The 23,319-nt window shown below is 41.7% G+C and overlaps 3 protein-coding genes across 8 annotated transcripts in view; 1 reads left to right on the forward strand and 2 right to left on the reverse strand.

The window, feature by feature from the left end:
- Positions 1–8,271, forward strand: part of LOC111848039 (monocarboxylate transporter 7) — a 16,173-nt gene extending 7,902 nt beyond the window's left edge. For all 5 annotated transcript variants that reach the window (XM_023819747.2, XM_023819756.2, XM_023819738.2 and 2 more), the window contains 4 exons: positions 183–326; positions 1,321–1,449; positions 3,090–3,932; positions 4,910–8,271. In XM_023819747.2, the coding sequence (XP_023675515.1) occupies positions 183–326; positions 1,321–1,449; positions 3,090–3,932; positions 4,910–5,088 (1,295 nt within the window). In that variant the 3' untranslated portion in view covers positions 5,089–8,271. The remainder of the gene's footprint in view (positions 1–182; positions 327–1,320; positions 1,450–3,089; positions 3,933–4,909) is intronic.
- LOC111848055 (archaemetzincin-2) lies at positions 6,215–13,725 on the reverse strand. Of its 2 annotated transcripts, XM_023819769.2 has the most exons (7): positions 13,539–13,725; positions 12,627–12,913; positions 11,661–11,834; positions 11,018–11,146; positions 10,478–10,641; positions 9,143–9,319; positions 6,215–8,722 (listed from the first exon to the last, which is right to left on the reverse strand). In XM_023819769.2, exons 2-7 carry the CDS (start codon positions 12,907–12,909, stop codon positions 8,570–8,572), a joined length of 1,080 nt encoding a protein of 359 aa, XP_023675537.1. In that variant the 5' UTR covers positions 12,910–12,913; positions 13,539–13,725; the 3' UTR covers positions 6,215–8,569. The 2 variants fall into 2 exon arrangements, with proteins under 2 accessions (XP_023675537.1, XP_023675545.1); XM_023819777.2 differs by lacking the exon at positions 11,661–11,834.
- Positions 13,726–15,371: 1,646 nt separating this feature from the next.
- LOC111848291 (guanine nucleotide-binding protein subunit alpha-13-like) overlaps positions 15,372–23,319 on the reverse strand; it is a 29,279-nt gene continuing 21,331 nt past the window's right edge. The window contains exons 3-4 of the mRNA XM_023820183.2: positions 21,990–22,040; positions 15,372–19,294 (exon numbers count right to left, since the gene is read on the reverse strand). Of these exons, the coding sequence (XP_023675951.1) occupies positions 18,659–19,294; positions 21,990–22,040 (687 nt within the window). The 3' untranslated portion in view covers positions 15,372–18,658. The remainder of the gene's footprint in view (positions 19,295–21,989; positions 22,041–23,319) is intronic.

A 23,319-nucleotide genomic window follows, 5' to 3' on the forward strand; every position in this document is an offset into this window, starting at 1 on the left:
GGCCCTGCCATCATTGTTGCATTACATCCATCGCATTTAAACTTCATTTGTTCAGGCTGTTCCGCATTTAGTAGTGTACAGGAGTCAGTAAAATCTTGTCACGCTGCTCTTTGTGACCTGGATTCCCCACCGCCCCAGAGACATTGTGTAATCCACGTGAATGATGTTGGTTCTGTCTGCAGCCCCCCTGTCATCTGTGCTGTGTAACCGCTTTGGTTATCAGCCTGTTGTCATGCTGGGGGGTTTCCTGGTCTGTCTGGGCACTATCACCACTGCCTTCACCAACTCCATCAATGAGATGTACGTCACCATCGGAATCGTCTCAGGTGAGCACTCAGCACTAAGGCACTTTGCAAGAGCTGTTATTTCAATGAGCTGAACACTGACTACTGGTAGTAAAAACTGAGTTTTGTACAACAAAAAGCTGGCATATTCCTAACCTTCACGATAATGTATTAACAGACTTACAAAACTTTGTTTTACTGATTTTTTTTTTTAGATGGATGAATGTCCTAGCATTGAATATCATTATCATTTATCATTAAAATATTAGATTACAAATTGGTCCCAATGTTTAAGAAAGGGGACCGGTAGGATGTGTTCCAACTTCAGGGGTATCACACTCTTCAGCCTCCCTGGGAAGGTCTATGCCGGGGTACTGGAGAACCTCAGATCCAGGAGGAACAATGTGGCTTTTGTCCTGGTCGTGGAACAATAAACCAGCCCTTCACCCTCACAAGGATACCGGAGGGTTCACGAGAGTCTGCCCAACTGGTCTACATGTGTTTTGTGGACTTGGAAGAGGCATATGACTGTGTCCCTTGGGGGGTCTTATGGGGGGTGCTTTGGGAGTATGGGGTGCCGGGCCTGCTGCTATGGGCCGTTAGGTCCCTGTATAACTGGAGCGAGACTTTGGTTGCTGGCACCCAGAACTGGATGAGTGGTGGAGAAAGGATGGATGGATGACATATTATTTTGATTATTCCATACGTGCAGCACACTCTATACAAGCACATATGGACAGTGGATTGACGGAGAATAAAAAACCACTAATCATGGCAACCACTCCATCATTAACTCCATCTTTATCCTATGTGATCCAGTACCTACTGTGTGGCGTGTTGACGTCACTCTAGTGTAGCGCCATTCCCTGGTGGATTTTGAAAACATGTATCTTTAAATAAATGGACCATCTGGGAATCCCACCTGTGCTCATTGATTTAATCAGTCTATGCTTGAGTGCAACAAATGCACTATAATTATCCTTTGTCTTTGTCAGTGGCAGTATAAAAGTCAGCTCTCTCTCCTGTCTGCTTCCAGGTCTGGGTTACTGCCTCACCTTCCTCCCAACCGTCACCATCCTCTCGCACTACTTCAGCCGGCGTCGCTCGCTGGTTACGGCACTTGCCTCCACGGGAGAGGCCCTCTCCGTGTTTGCCTTCGCCCCAGGTGATGCTATTGCGCTCCCCCCCCCCCCACACACACACAGAAGATGCCAGCCACCTGCAAACACTATTAGTCCCTTCATTTTCTATAGTGGGGATGGTTGGCATGCCTATGGCATGACTATATATTGTAATGACCAACCCCATGTGAACAGAATAATGTTGACTGTCTCTTAAAGAATGGTACTTGTCAAGGTCTGGGATGTTTAAGATGCTAAGCTAACATTCGGTACTCATAGTAAGCATGTTGAATGTAGACGAAATGGGCATGGATAAAGATCTGAGTGACTTTGATAAGGGCCAAATCATTATGGTCAGATGACTGGGTCAGAGCATCTCCAAAACAGAAAGGCTTGTGGGATGCTCCCAGTCAGCTGTGGTGAGTACCCTCTGATGAGGGAAAAATCTGCTGACAGCTAAGAGTCATCGATGTGAGATATGAATGAAGGCTATCCTGTGTGGTACAAACCAATAGAAGGGCAACTGTGGCACAAATGGCAGATAATGTCTATGACTATTGTGAGACTAATGTGTTACAACATAGTGCATGGAGCCCTGCTACATATGGGGCTACAGAGCCATGGATTGGACTTGTCGGTCGACTGTATCCTATAGATCTTCAACGTGTACTCAGCCATCCATGTGATGCAACAGAAAACGGAATTCTCTGGACCAGGTGACCTTTCTTTGCTCCAAGGACCACAGACCCACTGCTGTTCTAGGTTGATCATCCCCAGTTCCAACGCTTGTACGCTTTCAACAGTGGACAGGGGTCAGCACATGTACTCTGACTGGCCTGCGGCTGTGTAGCTCCATATGCAAAAAGACTCAATGCCCTGTGTGTCATGACACATTGCTCCTGTAATCATCTTCAAAATTATCTGCCATTCGTGTGAGTCCTTCTGTTGCCTTGCACCAGACATGATGGCCTTCCTGCATCAAGTCCTGGCCACCCAACACCCTATTGGTGGTTTATCATTTTTCCTTCCTTGGACCACTCTCAGTAGGTACAGTACTCAACAAGGTGACCACGAGTACCCCGCAAGGCTTGCCTTGTCAGAGATGCTCTAACCCAGTTGTCTGGCCATAATATTTTGGCCTTTGTCAGAGTCGAGTCACTCAGATATTTATTTCTGTCCAATTCTTCTGCATTCAACATGTCGAATACACAGAGTTGGGTAATTCAGGTCCAGAGAGTAAAAGTCTAAACCAAGATTTTGTTTCAACCAACCAGTTGAGCATAAAGAGTCACAGTCACATAGAACTCAACTGGTTGGTTGAAACAAAACACTTGCTCTGGACTTTTACTTTCTGGACCTGAATTACACAACTCTTGTGACTACCAATACTGAATGTTAGCTGACCGTCTAATATATCCCAGACCTTGACACACACTGTTTTTACGAGTTAGCCAACATTATTTAGTTCACATGGGATTGGTCATAATGTTTTGCCTCATTGAAGTGTGTATTATGTACTGCTGCTGTTTCATTCAGCATATAGATATTCCTGTACATGATTAGGCAATTTACTGCATAAGTTATTAATTAGGAATTTCAGGAGTTTAAAGGTAAGACACCTACAATTTTTGGCAACAATATAGTTCTATATGAATTTAAAATGGCTCCATCTGTGATTCCACAGCCTTCACTGCACTGAAGGAGCACATTGGATGGCAAAACTGCCTGATTGTAATTGGGGTCCTTCAAGTTACTATCATCATCTGTGGAGCCCTGCTTCGGCCCATCGTCATCATACCCACGCCCGTGCCCTCTGTCCAGCCTCCACTGCCAGCCACGCCGGATAATAAACGGACTTGCAGCGCTGTTACCTGCGAGGAGGCCCCGCCCACGTCATCCACACTGGGCAGTCCGAGCATGGAGCACAATCCAGGCCAGCTGACAGCCACTGAGCGGAAGGCTCTGGTGCAGCAGGAGGAGGCGCTGCCCCTTCAGACCCAATCGACGTCGGGGCCAGAAGAGAAGCTGGCGTCCCCCTCGTCCCACACTAAGCTCCTGGACTTCTCAGTGCTGAGGGACTGCAGCTTCATATGTTACTCGCTGTTTGGCCTTTTCGCCACACTGGGCTTCTTTGCCCCGCAGCTTTACGTGATCGAGCTGAGCGTGAGCCGGGGCATCGAGAGGGACAAGGCCGCCTTCATGCTGTCCACCATAGCCATCTCGGAAATCTTCGGCCGGATGTCTATTGGCTGGATCCTCAACAAGAAACCCATTAGCAAAATCTACATCATGCTGCTCTGCGTGCTGCTGCTCTGTGTGGTGCTGGTAGTCTTCACCTTCGTCACCCACATCTGGGGCCTGACCGCCTGCTGCGTGCTTTATGGGTTCCTGTTTGGCACCGTGGCCTCCACGCACGTCCCCATGCTGGCTGAGGATGACGTCGTAGGTTTAGAGAGGATGTCCAGTGCTGCAGGAGTCTATGTCTTCATCCAGTCCTTTGCAGGGCTTGCCGGACCCCCCTTGGGAGGTAAGTACCTACTTAAATGTTTTTTTTAAGACAAGTAACATCACTATTTTTGACCTATAATATAGTATGACGTGATGTCTCTTGCTATATATATATATATATATATATACATACACACACACACACACACACACACACACACACACATACATATATATGTGTGTGTGTGTGTATATATATATATACATATATATATTTTTTTTAACGAATGACTTTTATGCATGTATGAATTTCATAAATATTATGCCATGTCATTTGGTATGTTCCTTAAATATTGCAACATCAGAGTGTCAGTTTAGGTACTTTAAGGTGTCACAGGGTTGGGGCCAATTCAGATCCGCAAACTTACAGGAAGGAGAATTGGAATCAAAATGGAATTTCAGGAAATTGAACTGAATTTCGTGAAAATCTGTGTAATTCCAAGTTTTGTGGGTTCTGCATATATCTCAAATTGCAAATAGTTAAATTCATTCTATATAAAAATAAACCAAACCACCAGTGGCATTTTTTCAACTTTTCTTAAAAGAAAAACATTATGACCCATTTCTGCATGTATTCTGGGTAATGTATTTTTATTCTAATTCAAAACAACAATTATGCAGTTTGAGCAATGCCCAGATTCCCATTTTTACAATGGAAAAAAGCAAAGGCAGTTAAACTACAAGATATTTTTTGCATAACTAATAATACATCAATTTTAATCATATATATTTGTAATGATTATCTTTTTATGAAATAATTAATATAGCATATATAATATTTAGAAAATCAAGACCTCTTAAGTGATTTTTTTAGTGGAATTCAATTCAGTTTCCTGTAATTCCAATTCATTTCCAATTCCGATTCCCTAGAGCAATTACAATTTAATTTCCAGCTCCAGCATTCTCAATTCAATTCTGGTACGTAGCAACTGGATATTCACAGAATCATGATAATTATCCTTTTTATGACGGATGGTCAACTTTGATGTTTTGCAGGTTTCTTAGTTGACATCACCCAGGATTACGGATCTGCATTTTACTCTTGTGCTATCGGCATGGGGTTGGGGGCCTTGTTTCTTGGGTTGGTGCGTCCAGCCAAGAAAGGTCAATGGTGCAGAAAGGCAAGAAGCCTGGAGGACGGTCCAGCAGAGAGATACCCTGAAAGCACTTTTTAGGACAAAGAAATTCTCAAACAGCTCCTGGAAGTTGATTTTACTTTGGAGACCAGTTCTCTCAAACAGCAACCAGAGGGCAGCACTGTCACAGCGTGGCATAAATGACAAAAACAAGACTTGCAGTAAGCAAATCAGTTAAAGAAACACTACGCACAAAATGTATACATGGGATTTTAAATGATCAGTAAACCCTGTGACAAATGCACAGCTAAATTCCAGCAATTTGCCCCATATGTCATTTGCAACGAAAAAGTGTTAATTCTGCAAACTTTACCCCGTACACATGAGAGATAATCCATTCTGTTTTGTGCCATTACATGTTTCTAGCTAGGAATTCAAAAGCAGAATGGAATGATCGCTATTCCAGCAGGGGGATTTAAGCTGGTCAGAGTGCCCCCAGCTGGCCACCTGTGGTCACTACGCCCTGTCCTAGGCAGAGTCTCGTGCCTTGAAGTCTAAGCAGATTGGTGTAGTTGTGAGTCACATGATTGTCTGCTGCCCTGTTTATTTTACTGAAACGTTGACTACACCTTTAAAGTGAGATCCTAAACAAACGGCAAGTACCAAAATTGGGAAAGGGGAGAAAATGGGTTTGTAAAAATGTTATATGATTCTTACTTTAATTCTGTAAATGCAGGGCAAAGCTGGTTTTAATTTTCTATTTAAAGTCATCATATTGAAATGGAATCAAAGGACATTTGACGCCAAAAACAAGCTGGAATTAAAGCCAACATTTTTCACTATGAAGCAGACAGGCACCTAAAGGGTATTTTTAAGACAGACAGAATAGGGTTATGATCCTGTGAGAGCTTGAATGTTTTTCCCTCATCTTTGCCTTTCTGGACTCATTATATTTTTTACTACCATTTGAGCTACTGATGTACCACGCTGGTACCATGTTACAGGACAGTGCCAGATTTTTTGTAAGGCTTGTGGGCACTTACCTTTAATATGGCGTCTTCCATCTCTGTCCATAGCCACAAGCCGCCCGTCCTTTTATGTGAAGGCCCAGAGTGAGGTCTGCACTAAATGTCCTAGCTTCTGAGGGGTACTGAAGTGCCACTTTGAAACCGACATCATTCAGTTTAAGGTATTCCGGATGTGGATTGATTAATAACATGCGGCATTTTGTGGTAGACAAACAGCAGCACTGCTTTTAGTTTATTTACAGTTGACAGCTATGCATGGCAATCTCAATCATGTCAAAGTCTCGAGTCTCTCACACCTAAGCCTACGTTGCAATACTACGAATCAGAATGTGAGCATATCTGAAACCAAATACATACTTTATTTTTTATTATGAGTAATCTATTAGCAGTCTATGGGCTCTATTTTGCACCGGTGGAAAATGCGACGCAAAGTGGTTTTGCTAGATTCAAACCAACGCATTACTCATTTTCAGGCCAAGCGCGCACATCATCAAAATAGCAAATAATTTACTGCTTGTCTCCTGCTCACAGGAGTGGTGTTTTTTAAGTGAGTTGTGGTGTTCTGTCGATATATGCTGCCTTGTCAAAAAATGCTACCGTAGTGCTAATCGATAGCCCTAACCCTAACTCTTACCCTAACCCTAACCCCCCAAAACCCCTAAAACCCTTACCCTAACCCTAACCCCTAAAACCTAACCCTAATCCCAAGACGGTGGAACTGCACATGCGCAGAAAGGCTCGATAGCACGTCTCGATAGGTAGTATTTTATGACAAAACAGTGGCAGGGTGCATGGCCGACACGTCACTATTTTAAGGAAGCGAAACATGACGCTTTTGACCAACAGAAACCACGTCTATCGTCAGTGGCGCATAATTAAACGGTATTTAAGCGCCGTTTTTTTTAAACGTGCGGGTGTACAATGCTCATTATGGATACAGGTACATGCTAGAACTGCACTAATGGTATTTTGTTATTTAATTTTATTTATACACGTTTTATTATAGAGTACATCTGGTCCTTTCACATAGTCATACTGATCAATGAAACACCAAAGAATTTTTTATATATATATAACCGTATCATTAAAAAATTATTCAAATTTATTATCAGAATCATGTATTGACAGGCTATATGACCAATCGACACACATGGGTATTTAAATACACCAGACTGAGCAGCAATCTTCTGTTTTCCCTGTCTTCTGACATCATTATATTGTTTTCGGCACTGAGCAGATGACCTGGTGATGCCAGAAAACGAGGACACATTCGCTGCTACCTCATCGCATGCCTGCTTCACCTCGAAAGCCTTAGGTGGAACAGTGCTGCTCACGTAGATGATGTGCACACGAGTACAGTGGCTGCACACGAGTACGTACGTTTCCTCGGGTGAAAACTGATCTGTTTTAACGGCGTAGACGCGCCGTTTTAATAGCAATCCGCCATAGATCATGCGGCGCTGCCATTTAAAGGTGAGGTGACGCGTCATTGCAATTGGTAAATTGCACGTTACGGCACGAAACACGCCTCCGAATAATTAAGAGTTCGGACAACCTCTGTTCGCCTTGCGCTGGCGCAAAGTCTGTTTTTTCCGTCGTCAAAATAGCAAAATGTATTTAGACAGGCCCATGAATGTTAGTTGCCCCTTGCGCTTTACGCTTTGCATTAGATTGGCAAAATTGAGCCCAATGTGTTACAGCCTAGGATACACTAGATGCACTACAATCAACAGAAAATAACATTTTTTAGTTCAGGTTTATACATTTAAATGTGTTTAAATTGATTAATATTGTAAAGCTTGCTGTATGCGTAGGAACTCGTAGTGCTGAGCGGGTCGCCCCATTGGCTTGCTAACTCCGCCTCTCTGGCTCACACTTCTTCCACTTGGCAGTCATTCGGCTGTAGCTTTTACTCTCGCACGACTGGCAAACTGCACAGCAAACTGGCTTAAACACAACCCTGCACTGTACAGTGAGAGGCTCCCCACACCGGGCCTGCACTTTTACTTCCTTATTCTCTAAGCATCAGAATCACTCATGCTGTCTATCAGAAATGCAACTGAAGCATAAATTACTTGAAAATTTTTCTGTGATTCAATTTTTTGGTGTGCGTTATAAGAATTATTTTTTTTATATATTCCTATTTTTCATATGTCAATGGCCAGTTGTATTGTTTTTTTATTATGCTGCTCATTACACCTGGAAAATGCTGCAGTGTTACAAATTTAATAAAAAAATATCCATTGATTTTCAAGTGCGTATGCTGGATTTATAGGGTTGCGGGGTTGAAAGAAATGTTTGCACATGTTTCTATGTTATTTCACTTACATCAAAAGGAAGGTAAGTGGGCCATTTAGTCTCTATTGATAATGAAGAGGCTCTTTTATAAATCTGTCTAAGATATTTTATGTTAAGCTGTCAGCGTGACTCTGGAATGATGTAGATGCATGTCATACTTTCTTACACACACAAGCGTTCCCGTGTTCATAAACACACAGTCATTCTTTCAAGACAAAAATAACTGTAGATCCAATGTGATTTTGGACACAGAGCTAAAATATTTCACCCTCCAGCACACTCAGGCACCTCTGCAGCCACCGTCTGTGGTCCTCGAAAGCCTGCATGGGTCTGACCATATTCCCCGAGGGGCTGGAAGCTGTGTGCTGTTCACTGGCTAAGCCCTGCTCCATCCACTGCAGCAAAGCCTACGGAAGGTGGCACGTGTTAGTTCAGCCCGAAGAACGTCTAATTGCGCCTCAATCGCTGCATCGCCTCCATTTTTCTGTAGTTTAATGTTAGAGTAAATGTGGTCTTTGCATGTGTAGGTCAGTCAGTAACATCAGCTGAGCTTAATCAGGCTGTGTACCAATGCACTGAGATGAGGAAAAGGGGTGACCTGTGTTTATTCATTTCGAATATCTGTCCAGGTAATTGCTTGTACCAGATTGACAGATAAGGACCAATACATCTGAAAAACATTTAATGTCATTCGTCTCTTTGCTGCCAATGCAGTGATATTCCCACACTACCTGGAAATCACTTCAATTACAGTGAATCAATAATGGTTCCTTGATGCAGATCATCATTCTCATGTAGCTCAAAAGAGGATAGACATGTTGGCTCACCTTGTACCGGTCGGCGATCTTGAAGCCAAGAACGGACTGCAGCTTCCGCAGGCATATTGGGCAGAGCTCTGGAGGCCTGCGGTCGGACTCCTCCAGGTGGTTGGAGCCCTGCATCACACACTGCAGCCACTGGCAGTGCTTAATGCCAAAGATGTGGCCGATCTCATGCGTTAGAGTCTGCCAGGGAAACAGAAAAGCAAATGAATGGGGCTCATATCAAACATCATACAGCTCAGTCAAGTAACCCACTAGAACAGGGTTATTCAACTCACGGTCCTCAAGCTCCGAGCACTGCTGGTTTTCCAGCCTTCCTTTACCTGTCAGTCAGGTGTGAAGCCTCTGACCAATCAGAATCAGTAATGATTAAACAACTGCCTGGGAGAACTGAAAACACGGCCTGGATTTGGAATCGAGGTCCAGAGTTGAAGAACCCTGCACTAGAAGAATTTTGTCTTACTCAGCACTATCCTTAGCTCTTCATAAAGACCTGCTACCTAAATGGTGTCGATTGCAAAAACTTGTCTTTTAATCTGGCAACATCAAGGTCATAAACCTTGAACTTTAATATGGGACATTTCTGTTGCCTCACTTATAAAATTGACTTAAATTAACACTACTGACATTATTACAATTTACAAAATTATGAGTTCTATATATTATAATTACAAGCAGTACAGTGGCTAGGTACTTCATCTAAGAGAAAAAAACCAAGATAACCAAGATAACTACTTCTGGACACAAATAATGTAGTAGTACACTCTTACTTAATGTATTAATTAACCATAAACTAAGTGCTAGTTACATACTGATCCCATATTTATTCATCATTAATCAGTCATAATGGTTCATGTGTTTCATGCAGTTACTACTGTAGTTACTGTCCAACCAGCCACTTCACTGCAGGACGGCTAGATCCTGTTACTATGCCGATCCACTATACATAGTAACTTGAGGTCCACAACGAATTAATCTTTGGGTGATGTACCCATTTAATAGCGATACTATAAAAGGTTACAACGTTTAACAATCTCTCCTCCTGCCCCCATGGCTTCATAAGGTTTTGCTATCGCCCCCGTGCCACCGTGACCTGTAGCTTACTCAGCCCACACTGCCACCTAGTGTCAACCACCACCACCACACAACAAAATAACGAATGGCTCCCACAACTACATTTACTCATTATTTGTACTTGAGTAGTAACTGAGTTACTAAGTTACTTGCGCCCCCACAAGTAAAGTGTTACCAAATATGTTAATAAATATTTCCTACCAGTTATTCCACACATTGGTTCTGCATGAGTTTCTTACTTCGCTGATTTATGACGAGGAGGCTGACCTTGCAGGACCTGAGTAGCAATGTGCTGCTGATAGGAGGTGTGTAATATCCTGTAAACACGGTATAATCTCCTTGCCTCAGCCTCTTTCCTTTTTGCAACCGGCCTTTGTAGCCAGTGCTGTAGAAGTTGTCATCATACCGGGCGAAACTGAAAACGCCCATGCCTACAAAAATGAGAGCAAGAAACGAGAAACCAAACTGGCACGTTTGAGCTGATAATACCATCTGCTGTTTACTTAGTGATACTGTCAAATTGTCAAGTACTCATACTCATACTCAAGTGGCTCTATTATTACTCCCCCTTGTGGAGGAAACATTACAGTACATGGTAAATCACTGAATGAAGCTCAAGATTACCTTGACAGTTAGCATGTGGCTTAAGAAAGTCTAACAACTGTGGTTCAGGGTTCAGTAAACCGCACCACAAACATCATCCAGTGTTAATCGGTGTAAAATTGCAGTTGCTCCACATCTTGGAGAGCTTGAGCCTGACAGACGAGCGAACCGCTTTCTTTCCGCTGTCACGCTATCCTATATTACCTTCAGTGAGAGACGCCTGGCCAAACACAAAGTTCCATGAGTCTTTGGGATACAGGTCAATCATCGTGATCCCCACAATGCAAAAGGCGTCCTTAGGCTTTTTCTTTTTCAGAAAATTCAACAAATCACCTGAGACAAAAACAGGGGTATGGTAGAATGAGATGTACCTGTAGCTTCAAAGGAAATTAAGTGGAAATCTGTGAAACATTAGCTGAAAGGCTTAAGGATCCCATCCTACTTGATCCTCCATTTTCTGACTCTCGTATTCACAGCCAGTACTTTTATAGTCTTTGTGTGATACGCTGTGAGTCAAAATTTTCCAGGAACATCTGAATTAGTCAAACTACGAAACTCCCTAATTAAATGACCCTTAGCAACCTCAATGCGAGCAGGAATATTTATGCCTTTTCCACACATGGTTTTATCTGTATACTCGTATGTAACAATTAATCTCACTTACGTTGAGGGGTCCTGTGTTTTTGAATTAGACACACCAGTACTACTCGGTTTCTATGAAAGTCACCTTCATCATTGCTGTGTCTTTCTGAAGGTACACTCTAAGACCTGTGGGATTCAGATGAAGATACGATCCAGGAAGAGCGCAGAGCTAAATCCCAACCACGGGGGTGGCGGTGCTTCTCACCGGCATGTATTTGCAGATTGTGCGTGTTGCTGTTGATCCTGAAGGCGCAGTGTGTGTCGGACACGCTCACGGGGTCCAGGAGCTTCACTGTCAGGCCGAGGTAGAAAGCCTGGCAGTATTCACACAGCCACTGCACATACTGCACCGTCAGGCCCTCAGACTCCCCAAACGAGCCTATCAATAAAAGTATGTGCCCCTAATGTGTCACTAAGGATCTTCCAGTTTATGCAATGTTCTAATTATTTCTGAAGGATTTAACCTAGTTTCTACTGGATAATTTTAACATTATAACGTGTCATTTTATTGTGTATCATATACAGCTCTGGAAAAAATTGAGACCACAGCAAAATATTAATTTTCAGTCATTTCTCAATTTATAGGTATATGACTGTGTAAAGTACAATTTTTTTGCGAACTCCAGCCTGGTTCTTCACAGCTTCTCATTAATGAAGGGCTTCTTCATTACTTTATGGGACTTCAGTCCTGCTTCTAGGAGCCAGGCAGAGGGCAGAAGCTACTTCCTAATGCCAGAGATGACAGACAGCTTATCTAGCTTATCTAGCAGTGCACTTCACACCATTTAATGTTTAAGGTCATCCTCCGATTTATGAGGCACTGCTGGATAAGCCATCGGCCATCTCTGGCTTCTGCCCTCTACCTGGCTGGTGTTTAGTTATTCCCAGTGTCGCCTGCTTTACCTACTGTCTTAGAAACTGGGCCTAGAAGCAGCCTGCCTGGCATTGTAGGCATCTGGCAGCAGAAACAGAATTAGACCAAGATTTTAAAATGCTGTTTTTAATGGTGGTCTCTTCATTTTTTTCAGAGCTGCATGTCTACCTACACTTTCTGCATTAACACAACACAATATGTAAAGCTTACTGGCAGTGATTTTATGATTATGGAGGACAGGTTTCCTGCACTGTACTGAGACCAGCAGAATGATCTCACTGTTATGAAAAGACCTACCGATGGTCTGTATATAAATGGTGTTTCGGCTTTTGATGGGAGTGCTGCGATAAGGGTCACTGTAGAAGCTCTGGAAGTCCTGGGGTGTCTCCGGATGGGAGGAGATCCAGTCGGAGTCAGAGTGTATGGTGATGGGACCGAAGAGAGGACTGTCAGGATGCAGACCTTCTTCCATCAGCCGTCTTTCGTTATGGCTGTATTTCTGGAAGCATTCCACCAGGTCCCTACGACTGGACACTAGAGCATTTTGCAGTTTCTCCACTGGGTGCTGAATCACCTGCATCTTACTGGACAGACAAAGAGTCACATGTGGTCCCGCAGTCACTCTACATCAGCCTAGGACATATAAGACACTGTATATTTATATGAAGAACTTTGCATATAAGTCATACATTAGCTTTAAGTCCAGTATTAATGGGAATTTCCAAATAGAATTCGAACAGCTGAAATTACGTCCATTTTCCACTATCATGATAAGCAATAGAAAAACAAAACAGGCTGTTTTTTTTGTTTTGGCTCTGATGGTGCAATGAATGGTAATGAAAATACAAATTGTTAAAAGAATGCTCAGTATGACCAGGTATGACATGAAAATGACTAAGTTACATTGTGTGTTGGTTTGTGGTAATTAAACTAGCGGTACATGCAAAATAGATTACAGTCCATGCCCGGATTATATAAAATTAGAAGATACATAGGATTTGCTATTTCCTCAACACTCTACAGTATACCTCTAGATTACCTGATGATTTCATTTTAAGGAATACACTGATAAAGTTGCTGTACATGTCATATGAATTATTAGTGCATCTGACAAGAACTGTGCAACAATGTTCCAGCTGTATATATTTTTTCCATTTAATATTAATAATACCCTGCACAATAATATAAAGCATACGGCTTACAACATACCAGTAATACTACTTAGTTGTAGCACACGAGCAGCCCACGAAGCTCCGATACGGGCATCTGGCAATATTCATACATATAAAAAACGTGATCGTCACACACAAGACATTTTCGAGAGATTCAGGATCTTCTTGGCCTGTCAGTCATCGCCGAAAACCAAAACGAACAGTAATGAAGTCGGATTTAGGTGCACACGTCGTAAACAAGACGTAACTAAAATGACTTAGGGTTCATCTCTAAATTACTGATTGTAGCCGAACTACATGAAGAAAATTTGTCAGTGGATTTTTCTTATTGCTGATGTTTGACCTGATGAATACTTAAATTATTACTTGTCACTTTACCCAGGCTACATACCAAATACAGACAAACCACGGATTTCACAATTTCAGTCATCGCTTTTCCCCACGGTTTGGCGATTGAAAATGTACCCTGAGTAATGTGAAGCCTTGTTAATAGGAAGTAATTTATCTGTTTCATATCTACGTCACACAGTGTGATGCGACTGTAGATTCATTCTTTCACCTAAGATTTAATCTCAGTTGGTGTTGGCCACAATACGAAACTGCCGTATGATGGTAGCACCGTCAATGGTAATATCCCCTATTACTAACTGGGAGTCCAATGCTTCCGTGAGCGTAGCTGTACTTGAAGCACGAAAGAGTAAATAAAATTCATATGGGTAAACTCAGATTGGGGTAAAGATTTTTTGTTTGGATCATTAGGGCGAAATTATAACCATATATCATAAAAAGGCATGAATTTGAATATATATTAGTGTCCCACTTGACGATTTCGCGAAACTTTTAATCAATGGATACGTGCTAATTTTAAAAATAACTCGTGATTAAACGTGTTGTCTTGGTTTTATTTCACATACAAATTAAACTGCTGCCAAGTTCATTGGTGCACTGTCAAAATTCTTTTGTGCCCAACATTTTACTTTACAACTTTTTCCTATTTAAAATGAATAATTTATATAAGGTAGATAAATCCATAGATATTCAACTCAAAAAAATACATCTTGGCAAAAGACAACACAAACGTCCTTTGGCGGAGCAGTGGAGGTATCCCCATCCATCCATCTATCTTCTGTAACCACGTGTCCTAATCAGGATCACAGGAGGTCAAGAGCCTGCAGGCAAAAGGCAGGAGACAACCCAGGATGGGGCACCAAACCATCACAGGGCCTGCATACACACACACGCACACATTTACACCTACAAGCAGTTTGGAAGTTCCAGTTAACCTCATCATGCTTTTGGACTGTGTGGGGACTGGAGTACCCAGAGGAAACCCCATGACGACACAGGGGGATGATTGCAAACTTCACATACATGGAGGCACGGCAGAGATTCAAACTCTGGTTCCAGAAGTGTGCGCCACCACGTCACCCCAGTGAGGGTGTAAGAATATTTACAAATATTCATGTTAATGGTAAACATATCACTTTATGCACCGAGTTGTACTATACTGATTTAAGACTAATCAGCAACTCACTCTAAGTATCATTAACTATTCGTTTAATTAAAATTTCTACAGTCCTGGGAGTGAAATCCATAATTTTCACAACCATAACACACAGATTTCCCATAAGTGGCAAAGGCAAGAGTTGGATTTACATCGAATGGCTTGAGTTTATGTGTAACAATTAGGCTGGGAGCCCAGCAGAAGCTGCCAGCCACACGTCACGCTGCAAAGTCAGAGCTCCACCAGCAGGTTTCCCACAGCCGCCAGGCCACAAAACAGCAAACCATCCCAGCACCCAGAATCACTCCCTACTAACAAGGCACCAGAGAAGCAACACATGATAAACAAGCTCTCCACACGTCCAACTTCAGAGTGTTTTATTTTTATTGAAAGAATGAAAGGAGCATAACAGCAGAGTAGTTCAGCAACGGTACAGGAAGTATTATTACAGAGGGCTTCAGGATATCAAACATTGGCTTTTCAAGCAAGGTAACTTGCACATTGTGAGCAGCTTCTCTCCCCCCAAAAGTCCACATTCAAGGCTGAATCAATGAAATGTTTATCCCCTGTATATGCAATATTACACCCTGCCTTTCAGGGCACAGAATACGGCAAAAAACACAAACCGCTATACAGGTGAAAATACTTGTAAATCACTGTAAAGAGACAGGGCTAATTGAACACATTTGATTCAACCTTGAATCTGACATAAAAAGGTTAAGACTTCCAAGAACATATTGGCACACTAAGATTTAAAAATAAACCTTTACCGAAGACCATAAAAAAAATAACCCTATAAGGCGATAGACCAGATATGAAACTATAAACTGGACAGATGTTTTACTACAGCTGGAGCAGGAGACATGGCAAAATCTCAGCTCAGAAAACTCACTGTTTTGCACTTATTCAATGATAAAGGTTAAAAAAAGTCACTTTAGAAACATTTGTAAAAAATACTTTAATTCATGCACTAACTGCATAGGCTTCTCACAGAAATGACCTGCAGGTATCGGTTCTGAAAGGCTGGAAGGTGGGGTGGAGAGAGAGCGAGCGAGCATAGTAAACCAGAAGCCCTTTGACACAGTGAGTCTTTTTAACTGGATAAGATTAACTGGAATCCATTACACTGAAACCCAGCATCTGTTTATGACAATATTTTAGTCCAAGACAGAGACATACCCAAAATATCTGCGGGTTAACTTTAGTTTCATCCTAGTTCACCCATCAGACGGACATCAGTAATTAGTAATCACACACTTTACAACATAAGGGTCTTGTTTGCTTATTACAGTGTTAAGAGTCAAAGTAGAAAATGAATCTTGAGTAAATACAAAAAAGGTCATTCCAGAGGCACAGGGTGTATTGGAAGTGTCCATCTGAAGTACAGCTGATTTTGGTTTCTACCCTGGCTTCATAGTCTAAGGCATCCCAATCTACACTTTATCAAGCATGTTACTGTACAGAAAAGGTCCGGTCACTCTCATGGCAGACACAGCTGTTTGGGGGGTCTTCAGAATTTTGAAAGGGGAAAAAAAGGCAACTTGAATCATCACAGGCAATATTGATCTGGGGGGGGGGGGGGGGGGGGGGTTGTTAGAGTAGTAACCGTCTGTAGCTGAGAGCAAATGAAGGTGTACTCATAACTGTGCAGACTCTGTAAGGCTACGGTGCAACTGTAACAGTGAAATAGGGACAGATCTCCATATTACTCTGTGATCAGCAGGAGATCAAAAGCAACCATTGTAGCGAAAAGATGGATCAAAATTTCAGTTCCACATTTCGCCTAACACAGGTCACCTGGCAGCTCTTAACCAAACTTTCCTGTGTTTTTTTAATAAACAAAAAGAATGCTTACCTCTACATATAGAGACAGCATTCATAATAAACATGCAAGCTTCAAATGATATCCCCCTAACACACAAAAAAATAAAAAGAAAATACAGGCCTCATATTAGTTGTGTGTGTTTATAAACGCCTATAAATCCCAGTAGTGGAACACTGAACAGGCTTGTCAGTACACACATATAAGCATTATACATTTCAGAGGTGCTGTCAGAAGTCTTTTTTTTGTTTGTTTGTAATGTCAGGTGAACTTCAGAAGGTAAATCAAGGTTTCAAAAACCATCATATCGACATTCACGTCATTGACACTTAAATACCAAGCCAATGAGCACATACATTTCAGCCCTCAGTATATCTATATATGTATGTGCTGTAAAATCAAGAGGATCACTCATCCCTCTCCGCAGCTCTCACATTGAAAGGGACGGGTAAAAACATCAATGCAGAGTCAATACCTAAGCTGCAACTCTTCAAAGCATGCAGGCAAGTCCAATGATAACACACTTATTTCCAAAGTGGAAAAACAGTACGTATCTCATGTCTGCAAAATGTAATGCAACTTTTTAAAGGACTGCAATATATATCAGGTCACATCAGATTCTGACTGACACTGAGAAAATCTAATTAATGACTAAATACAGCAATAAGACAACATCAATTTTGGGGAAAAAAGGAATATATTAACAGGTTACATAATCAGTGTGGGTTATGCAACTTTTAGTAAAAAAAAAAAAACAAAAAACAAAAAAGATTGCGTTGAGTAGGCACATTTACACAAGACACTTTTTATACAACTATAAAAAAAATCAGTCTTTACAAGATCCAAAAAGCAATTTCTATCCCTTTTGAATACATCTGACACAGGGAAGTGTAACTGATTAGTAATTGGCACAAAAAAAGTGTCACTTTGGGCAGGTGTTTCTAACCAAGTACACAGACGTGTTGTTCTGGGATTTAAAAGAACAATTTAGCTAAGGGGAAAAACACCTTCACTCCTTCTTGACAAATAGACCAAACTTAAAAATGCCAACTGCCTCTATTGGCACCACACAAACTTAGGATTTATTAAAATGGCCACTGATCAACAAATACACTTTAATTTGTCACTTTGGAAATACCTTTTGTTAAACACAAATGTACATTTTAGCAAAAATAAAGTGGTCTACATTCAGCCCTGAGATTAAAACAAATACTGTAGTTCTTGTAAAGTCAACTACAGTATGAGAAATCAAGTGGTCTCCAAGCGCGTCTGCTTGTATGTGGGTACCCATGTCATCAGGAGCTCCATTCAGTGGGATATGTACCCACCAGAAGTACTAAATCCTGGAGGCAATGAACTGTAAACCAATGAAATATAATTTAGGCATGTATGTATAATGAAATCAACAAAAATATTCAAGGACAAGCAATTAGAAAACTAAAATAAAACCAGGTATGGACAGAGTGGCTCAGAACATAGATCTTAAAGCACTGGTTCAGCTCAAGCTAAACCGTAACAGAGGCTCAGTAAGACAAATAAGGACTGTTCTGATATCATTATACTCTTTCTGTTCCATTAGTTAAACAGACTTTAAAATGGCATCAGTGGTGTTACTTAGAGGGAGGAGGGAAGCTCAACAGTATCCTAAAGAATTACAGTATTCAAGGCAACTTTAAATAGACTCTTACGTTCATGATCTTGGTCACCACTATAAATTTTCAAACACTACTGCTGACGACCATCTGCTTTCCTCATTTCACTCACCGCAGACATTCCCTCCCTAAGGTTATTAATTAAATGGAGTAAAAACGAAAGTCTCTGACAATAAGCATCACTGTAACATAAGCTGCTCTAGGTTGTCGTGCAAGATGGAGTCCTTGACATCACGGAAAACCAGTCGAATGTTCTCTGTGTTAATGGCTGTGGTGAAGTGGTAGTAGAGGGGCTTCTGCTTCTGGTCTCGGCGCTTCTGCTGCTGGTGTCGGCGCTTCTGCTGCTGGTCTTGGCGCTTCTGCTGCTGGTCTCGGCGCTTGCTGCGAAAGCACTCCACCAGGAACTTCTGCACGTCGGCCAGATTATGGGGATCCCCAATGTACTCAGGGAAATAGTCTTTGATGGCTACAATTTTGACTTTCTCTTCCAAGAGGTCCGTCTTGTTGAGGAACAAGATGATGGAGACGTTGCTGAAGATGCAATTGTTGACTATAGTCTCAAAGATATTGAGTGATTCCTTGAGCCGGTTGGTTTGCCGGTCCTCCATCAGCACCTGGTCAAACTCACTGGAAGAGACGAGGAAGAGGATGGAGGTGACGCTGTCAAAGCAGTCGAACCATCGCCGGCGCTCCGACCTTTGCCCTCCCACGTCAACAATCTTGAAAGGCACATTCTTGATTTCAAAGTCGTACTCGTGGATACCCTTGGTAGGCTTCCGAGCTAAGAGGATGTCTTGTTGTGAAGGCAAATAGTCCTGAGGCAAGAGGAGATTGACAATAAAATTAACCCATTGCATAGCAAATCATACCACTACACTAAGTGGAGTCATTTACGCAATATTTTAATGAGACAGATTTAATAGAAGCCCTTGTACAAGCCAAATTCCATCCTGATTCCATCTGTAATCAGGAATATGCGCTTCCCTTGATGTTCAGAAATCACATACCTGCCCTCCAGAAATATACAAACTGATCCCAGCTCTAACTCTGTTTTCTCTGACAAAATGTCAATTGTGCAATTTTTTCTTAATTAAAAAAAATGCTACCATATGCCAGAAAAACAAAGCTTCAAGATTTCTTACAAAATCATGTGATTTCTGGAAATCTCTTAAGAATTAAATGCATGTTCTCTTGACGAATGACCTGTGCTAAATACCCAGATCTAGCTAATTGACCCTACTCTGGACTTTAATCATGGCTAATTGCATCAGTGCCTCGGATTATGAGGCACCTTCATCTGGGAAACGCAAACAAGCACATATCATAGGGTGTTTTTTTAAAACGTGCTAGCAAACAGAAACCTCCACACTGCCACAGAATCCATTTTGCAAAGCGTCCGATGAACAAGGAAAATTGCCTGAATGGTGAAGACATGACTGAACATGCAGTCCAGCTACATTTCAACAGACTTCGGAGGACGGCACATATCGGTGCTGCAAAGTTTAGCACCAATAGCAGGACTTTCAAGAAAAGCGTTAGAAACCAGCAGGCTGCCGCCGCCGCCACCACTACCACTACTACTACTACTGCCACTACTACTACTACTATTAATAATAATAAAATATTAACAATAATGGTAATAATATAAGTACTACTAATAAGAATGAGATGTGAGGGGACAGTGCAGAAGGGCTGAGACTGATCCCTATATAGAAACGATGGAGGAATTCAGCATACAATGCAGAGACTTAATGACCAAGTTCCGTTCCTACGACTAGGTCAAGCGAACTGGTCAATATTTGAGGAGCCACCTCTTACTGATATTTCAAGCATACTGCAGGTTACTTGTACTTTTAACCTTTAAATGCTATTCATACTTAATTTGCATTTATGCCACGGGTGCTATTACATAATGAAAGGAAAATTTGTAAAATTTTGTCATTACATAATTCGGAATTATTATTAAGAGGCTATAATGACAAGCCAAAGAACAAGCCCACCAGAAGCTGAGGGGGGAGGAATTAGTAGTAGAGACAGGCTACTACAGATCCACAGTAAACTTTTTAATCTTGTGATTTAACCAAAAGTCCTCTCCGTTCTGTAAGTATGAAAGAATCCTGAAATGTTTGCATTTTCAATGCCTTATTTGGAAAACATATCAGTTCACCAAACGTGAATGCCTGAAAAAATGCTTCTCAATGAGACCTCTACAACTTTCCTTCTCTGAATGTCTTAAAGCAATTTCTTTTTGTGCCCATCATTCAATTTTTTAATGCAAGTATAACAGAAAACCTCACAGGGATTTACCAGTATGAAGGAGTGGCCACTTTTGCCTTCACTCTAGGTTTGTGGCACTTCCTCTTCCTGTTTATCGACAGCAAAGTTATGAAACACTTGGGACTGTAAGGGAGCTCACTGGAGGGCGCTCACTGTATGGCCTGGAGGAACTGCAGCCAGCGGGAGGTCTGGCTTCCTCCAGGAGCCTCCCCAGAGAGTCTCCTGGCAGGCATGCAACCCACTTCCTCTTTCTCAACGCCAGCCTCATCAGATTGCATGATTCTTCTGGGCCTTGGAGAGCCACGGAGAAGCTGGATGAGAGAGGGTGTAGTTTCCTGGCTCGCCCTATTCTTGTGCTCCCACTGTCTGACTGTGAATCGTCATCCTAACAGTGGCCAAGGTGACGTTAGTCTGTTATCCATCTAATACTGTTCCATATCCACCCAGTCTCAAAGAAGGAAAATCCATGAGACTTATAATTTGCCGGCTAACAAACAAAACTTGTTCCAAAAGTCTTCTAAACTTCATAACAACGTGACTATTTTAGCTGTTAATTTCAAAAGCAACCATGAATATTTTTGGAAAATATTTAAGTCAGAATAGGTAAAGCAATTTCTTTCCATTAAACTAACTTTTTTGGAATGTTTATCTGTTAGGCCAGCTGTTTAAACATGTCCCAGTGTAACACACAAAAAAAAGCCTGTAAACCATAGCGCTGCAAGTACCGGTATGTTTCAAAATGAACAATACATAAAAGAGCTGGAGAGCTGCATTTTGTGGTACGACAAGGTGGTTATTGTTCTACAAGAACTTGAGGCCTGTCAGACAAACACAGCAGCCACTCTGGCAGAAACGCATCGAAGATTCACCAAATCCTCCAGCACTGGTTTTGTTTGCATTTAATCACTGAAGGTTAGAATGATTTCCTCCCTGGAAAAGGGCATATTTTCCAAGCTACATGCATCCAGGGTATAGTCACATCCTGGAACTTCTCTAAATAAAAGAATTTGGAGGGACGGGTTATAAATAATATGTCCCATATCTGTCAGCAAAACTTGCACCTGTTGTCTCCAGCTACCTCAAAGCACCATATAACTAACCAATCGTGGTGCAGGGTGGAGTCAGACATTAAAGGGTGATGTAGAAAATAATGTATTCTGCATTAAGCCAAATCAGAGAAACAATGTCCACTCCTTGGGTCTCTGTACAAGCTGAGAGGAGAGTGTGACTTACCAGCTGTCCTAGTTTACCAGCATTGTCCAAGAAGTATTTCACAGATTCACCCTGCAAATTGAAACAAAAAAGTAACGTCATCACATAAAAATGTTTTACTTTAAAACAAGGCAAAAATGTACATTATGCAAGTTCACTCAAAAGTACAGGGAATGTTATACTGTGTTGCAATGATAATTCATTCAAATTGAGTAGAATCTCATACAGTAAATGCCCAGGAATGAATTATGGAAAAGCTTTATAATAGAATTGAGGAACAGTGCTGTCACCTCTAAACAAACCTCCAAATTACCATGAATGCCTTACTCTGCCCTTCTTATGTCTAATGTAATGGCATTTTATGTTTTCCCGAGTGAATTCTTCGTGCAAACCTCCCAAAAAAACATTCCATCCTGTTGGTGTGTCCAGTTTTAACACTGGCTCCCTTAATAGTGGCCTTTATATCTTGTTCCAATGAAAAGTAAGTTGTCGAGAGATATCTTGGAGGTTTTCAGAGACAATTATTCTGAGAGTCAAATGGTTTCAAAGCAGGATTCAATTCACACAGTTGAGCATCAGGACACACAGGAGATCGCTACATTGTTACCTCTTCAGAACGATTACACAAGTAAAATATGTCATCTGATGCTGTCAATCTGAATTGCAGAAAGTGGGAAGAACTGGCTGATAGCCACCAGAACACACACAGCGCCAGAGCTGGCTGTGCATCCAGCACTAAAGCAGACAGCTACCTCAGAAGGTTTGGCAAGTGGCTTTGTGGGGTTAGGACTATGTCCGTGATCGGAAGGTTGCTGGTTCAAATCCCGTGGCAGGCAAAGTGAGCTCACTGTTGGGTCTTTGAAAAAGGCCATCATCCACAATTGCTCCAGGGCTACTGTCTGATCCTGCTCTCTGATTCTCACCAAATTACTTTGAACAAAACTGTCTACTAAATAAAAGAAAACTAGGGGCTATGAAAATGGAAATTATAATAAACTGCAATAATTTTTTTTAAATACCAGTAGTCCATCCATCCATCTTCTAAACACTTATCGTGGTCAGGGTCACAGGGGGTTTGGATGCTATTGCAGGGCGTACACAAGCACAACCAACTAAACAAACACAAAGAACAATTTAAAGATTCCAATTAGCTTAACTGCAGGTCTTAGGACTGCGGAAGGAAAGAGGAGTTCCTGGAGGAGCCCCAAGGAGAACATGCAAATGCCACAAGCAGAGCTGAAGTGGGATTTGAAGCCCAAACCCTGAAGGTGTAAGGTGACTGCTGTTCACCAAGAAACCATACACAAGAAGTCCTGAAACAAAAACAAAGATGCACATACATTTTAACATG

This window comes from Paramormyrops kingsleyae, chromosome 5, assembly GCF_048594095.1.
Source record: "Paramormyrops kingsleyae isolate MSU_618 chromosome 5, PKINGS_0.4, whole genome shotgun sequence".
Lineage (NCBI taxonomy): Eukaryota > Metazoa > Chordata > Actinopteri > Osteoglossiformes > Mormyridae > Paramormyrops > Paramormyrops kingsleyae.

Bases quoted from the DNA above. Each gene is read 5' to 3' on its own strand.
- LOC111848055 (XM_023819769.2), bottom strand. From the start codon at position 12,909: ATGCAGGTGATTCAGCACCCAGTGGAGAAACTGCAAAATGCTCTAGTG. The intron at 11,147-11,660 runs GTGAGAAGCACC...TTTTTGTCTCAG, and splicing joins CAATCTGCAAATACATGCCG to GTGATTTGTTGAATTTTCTG. The intron at 10,642-11,017 runs GTAATATAGGAT...TCATTTTTGTAG, and splicing joins CCAGGCGTCTCTCACTGAAG to GCATGGGCGTTTTCAGTTTC.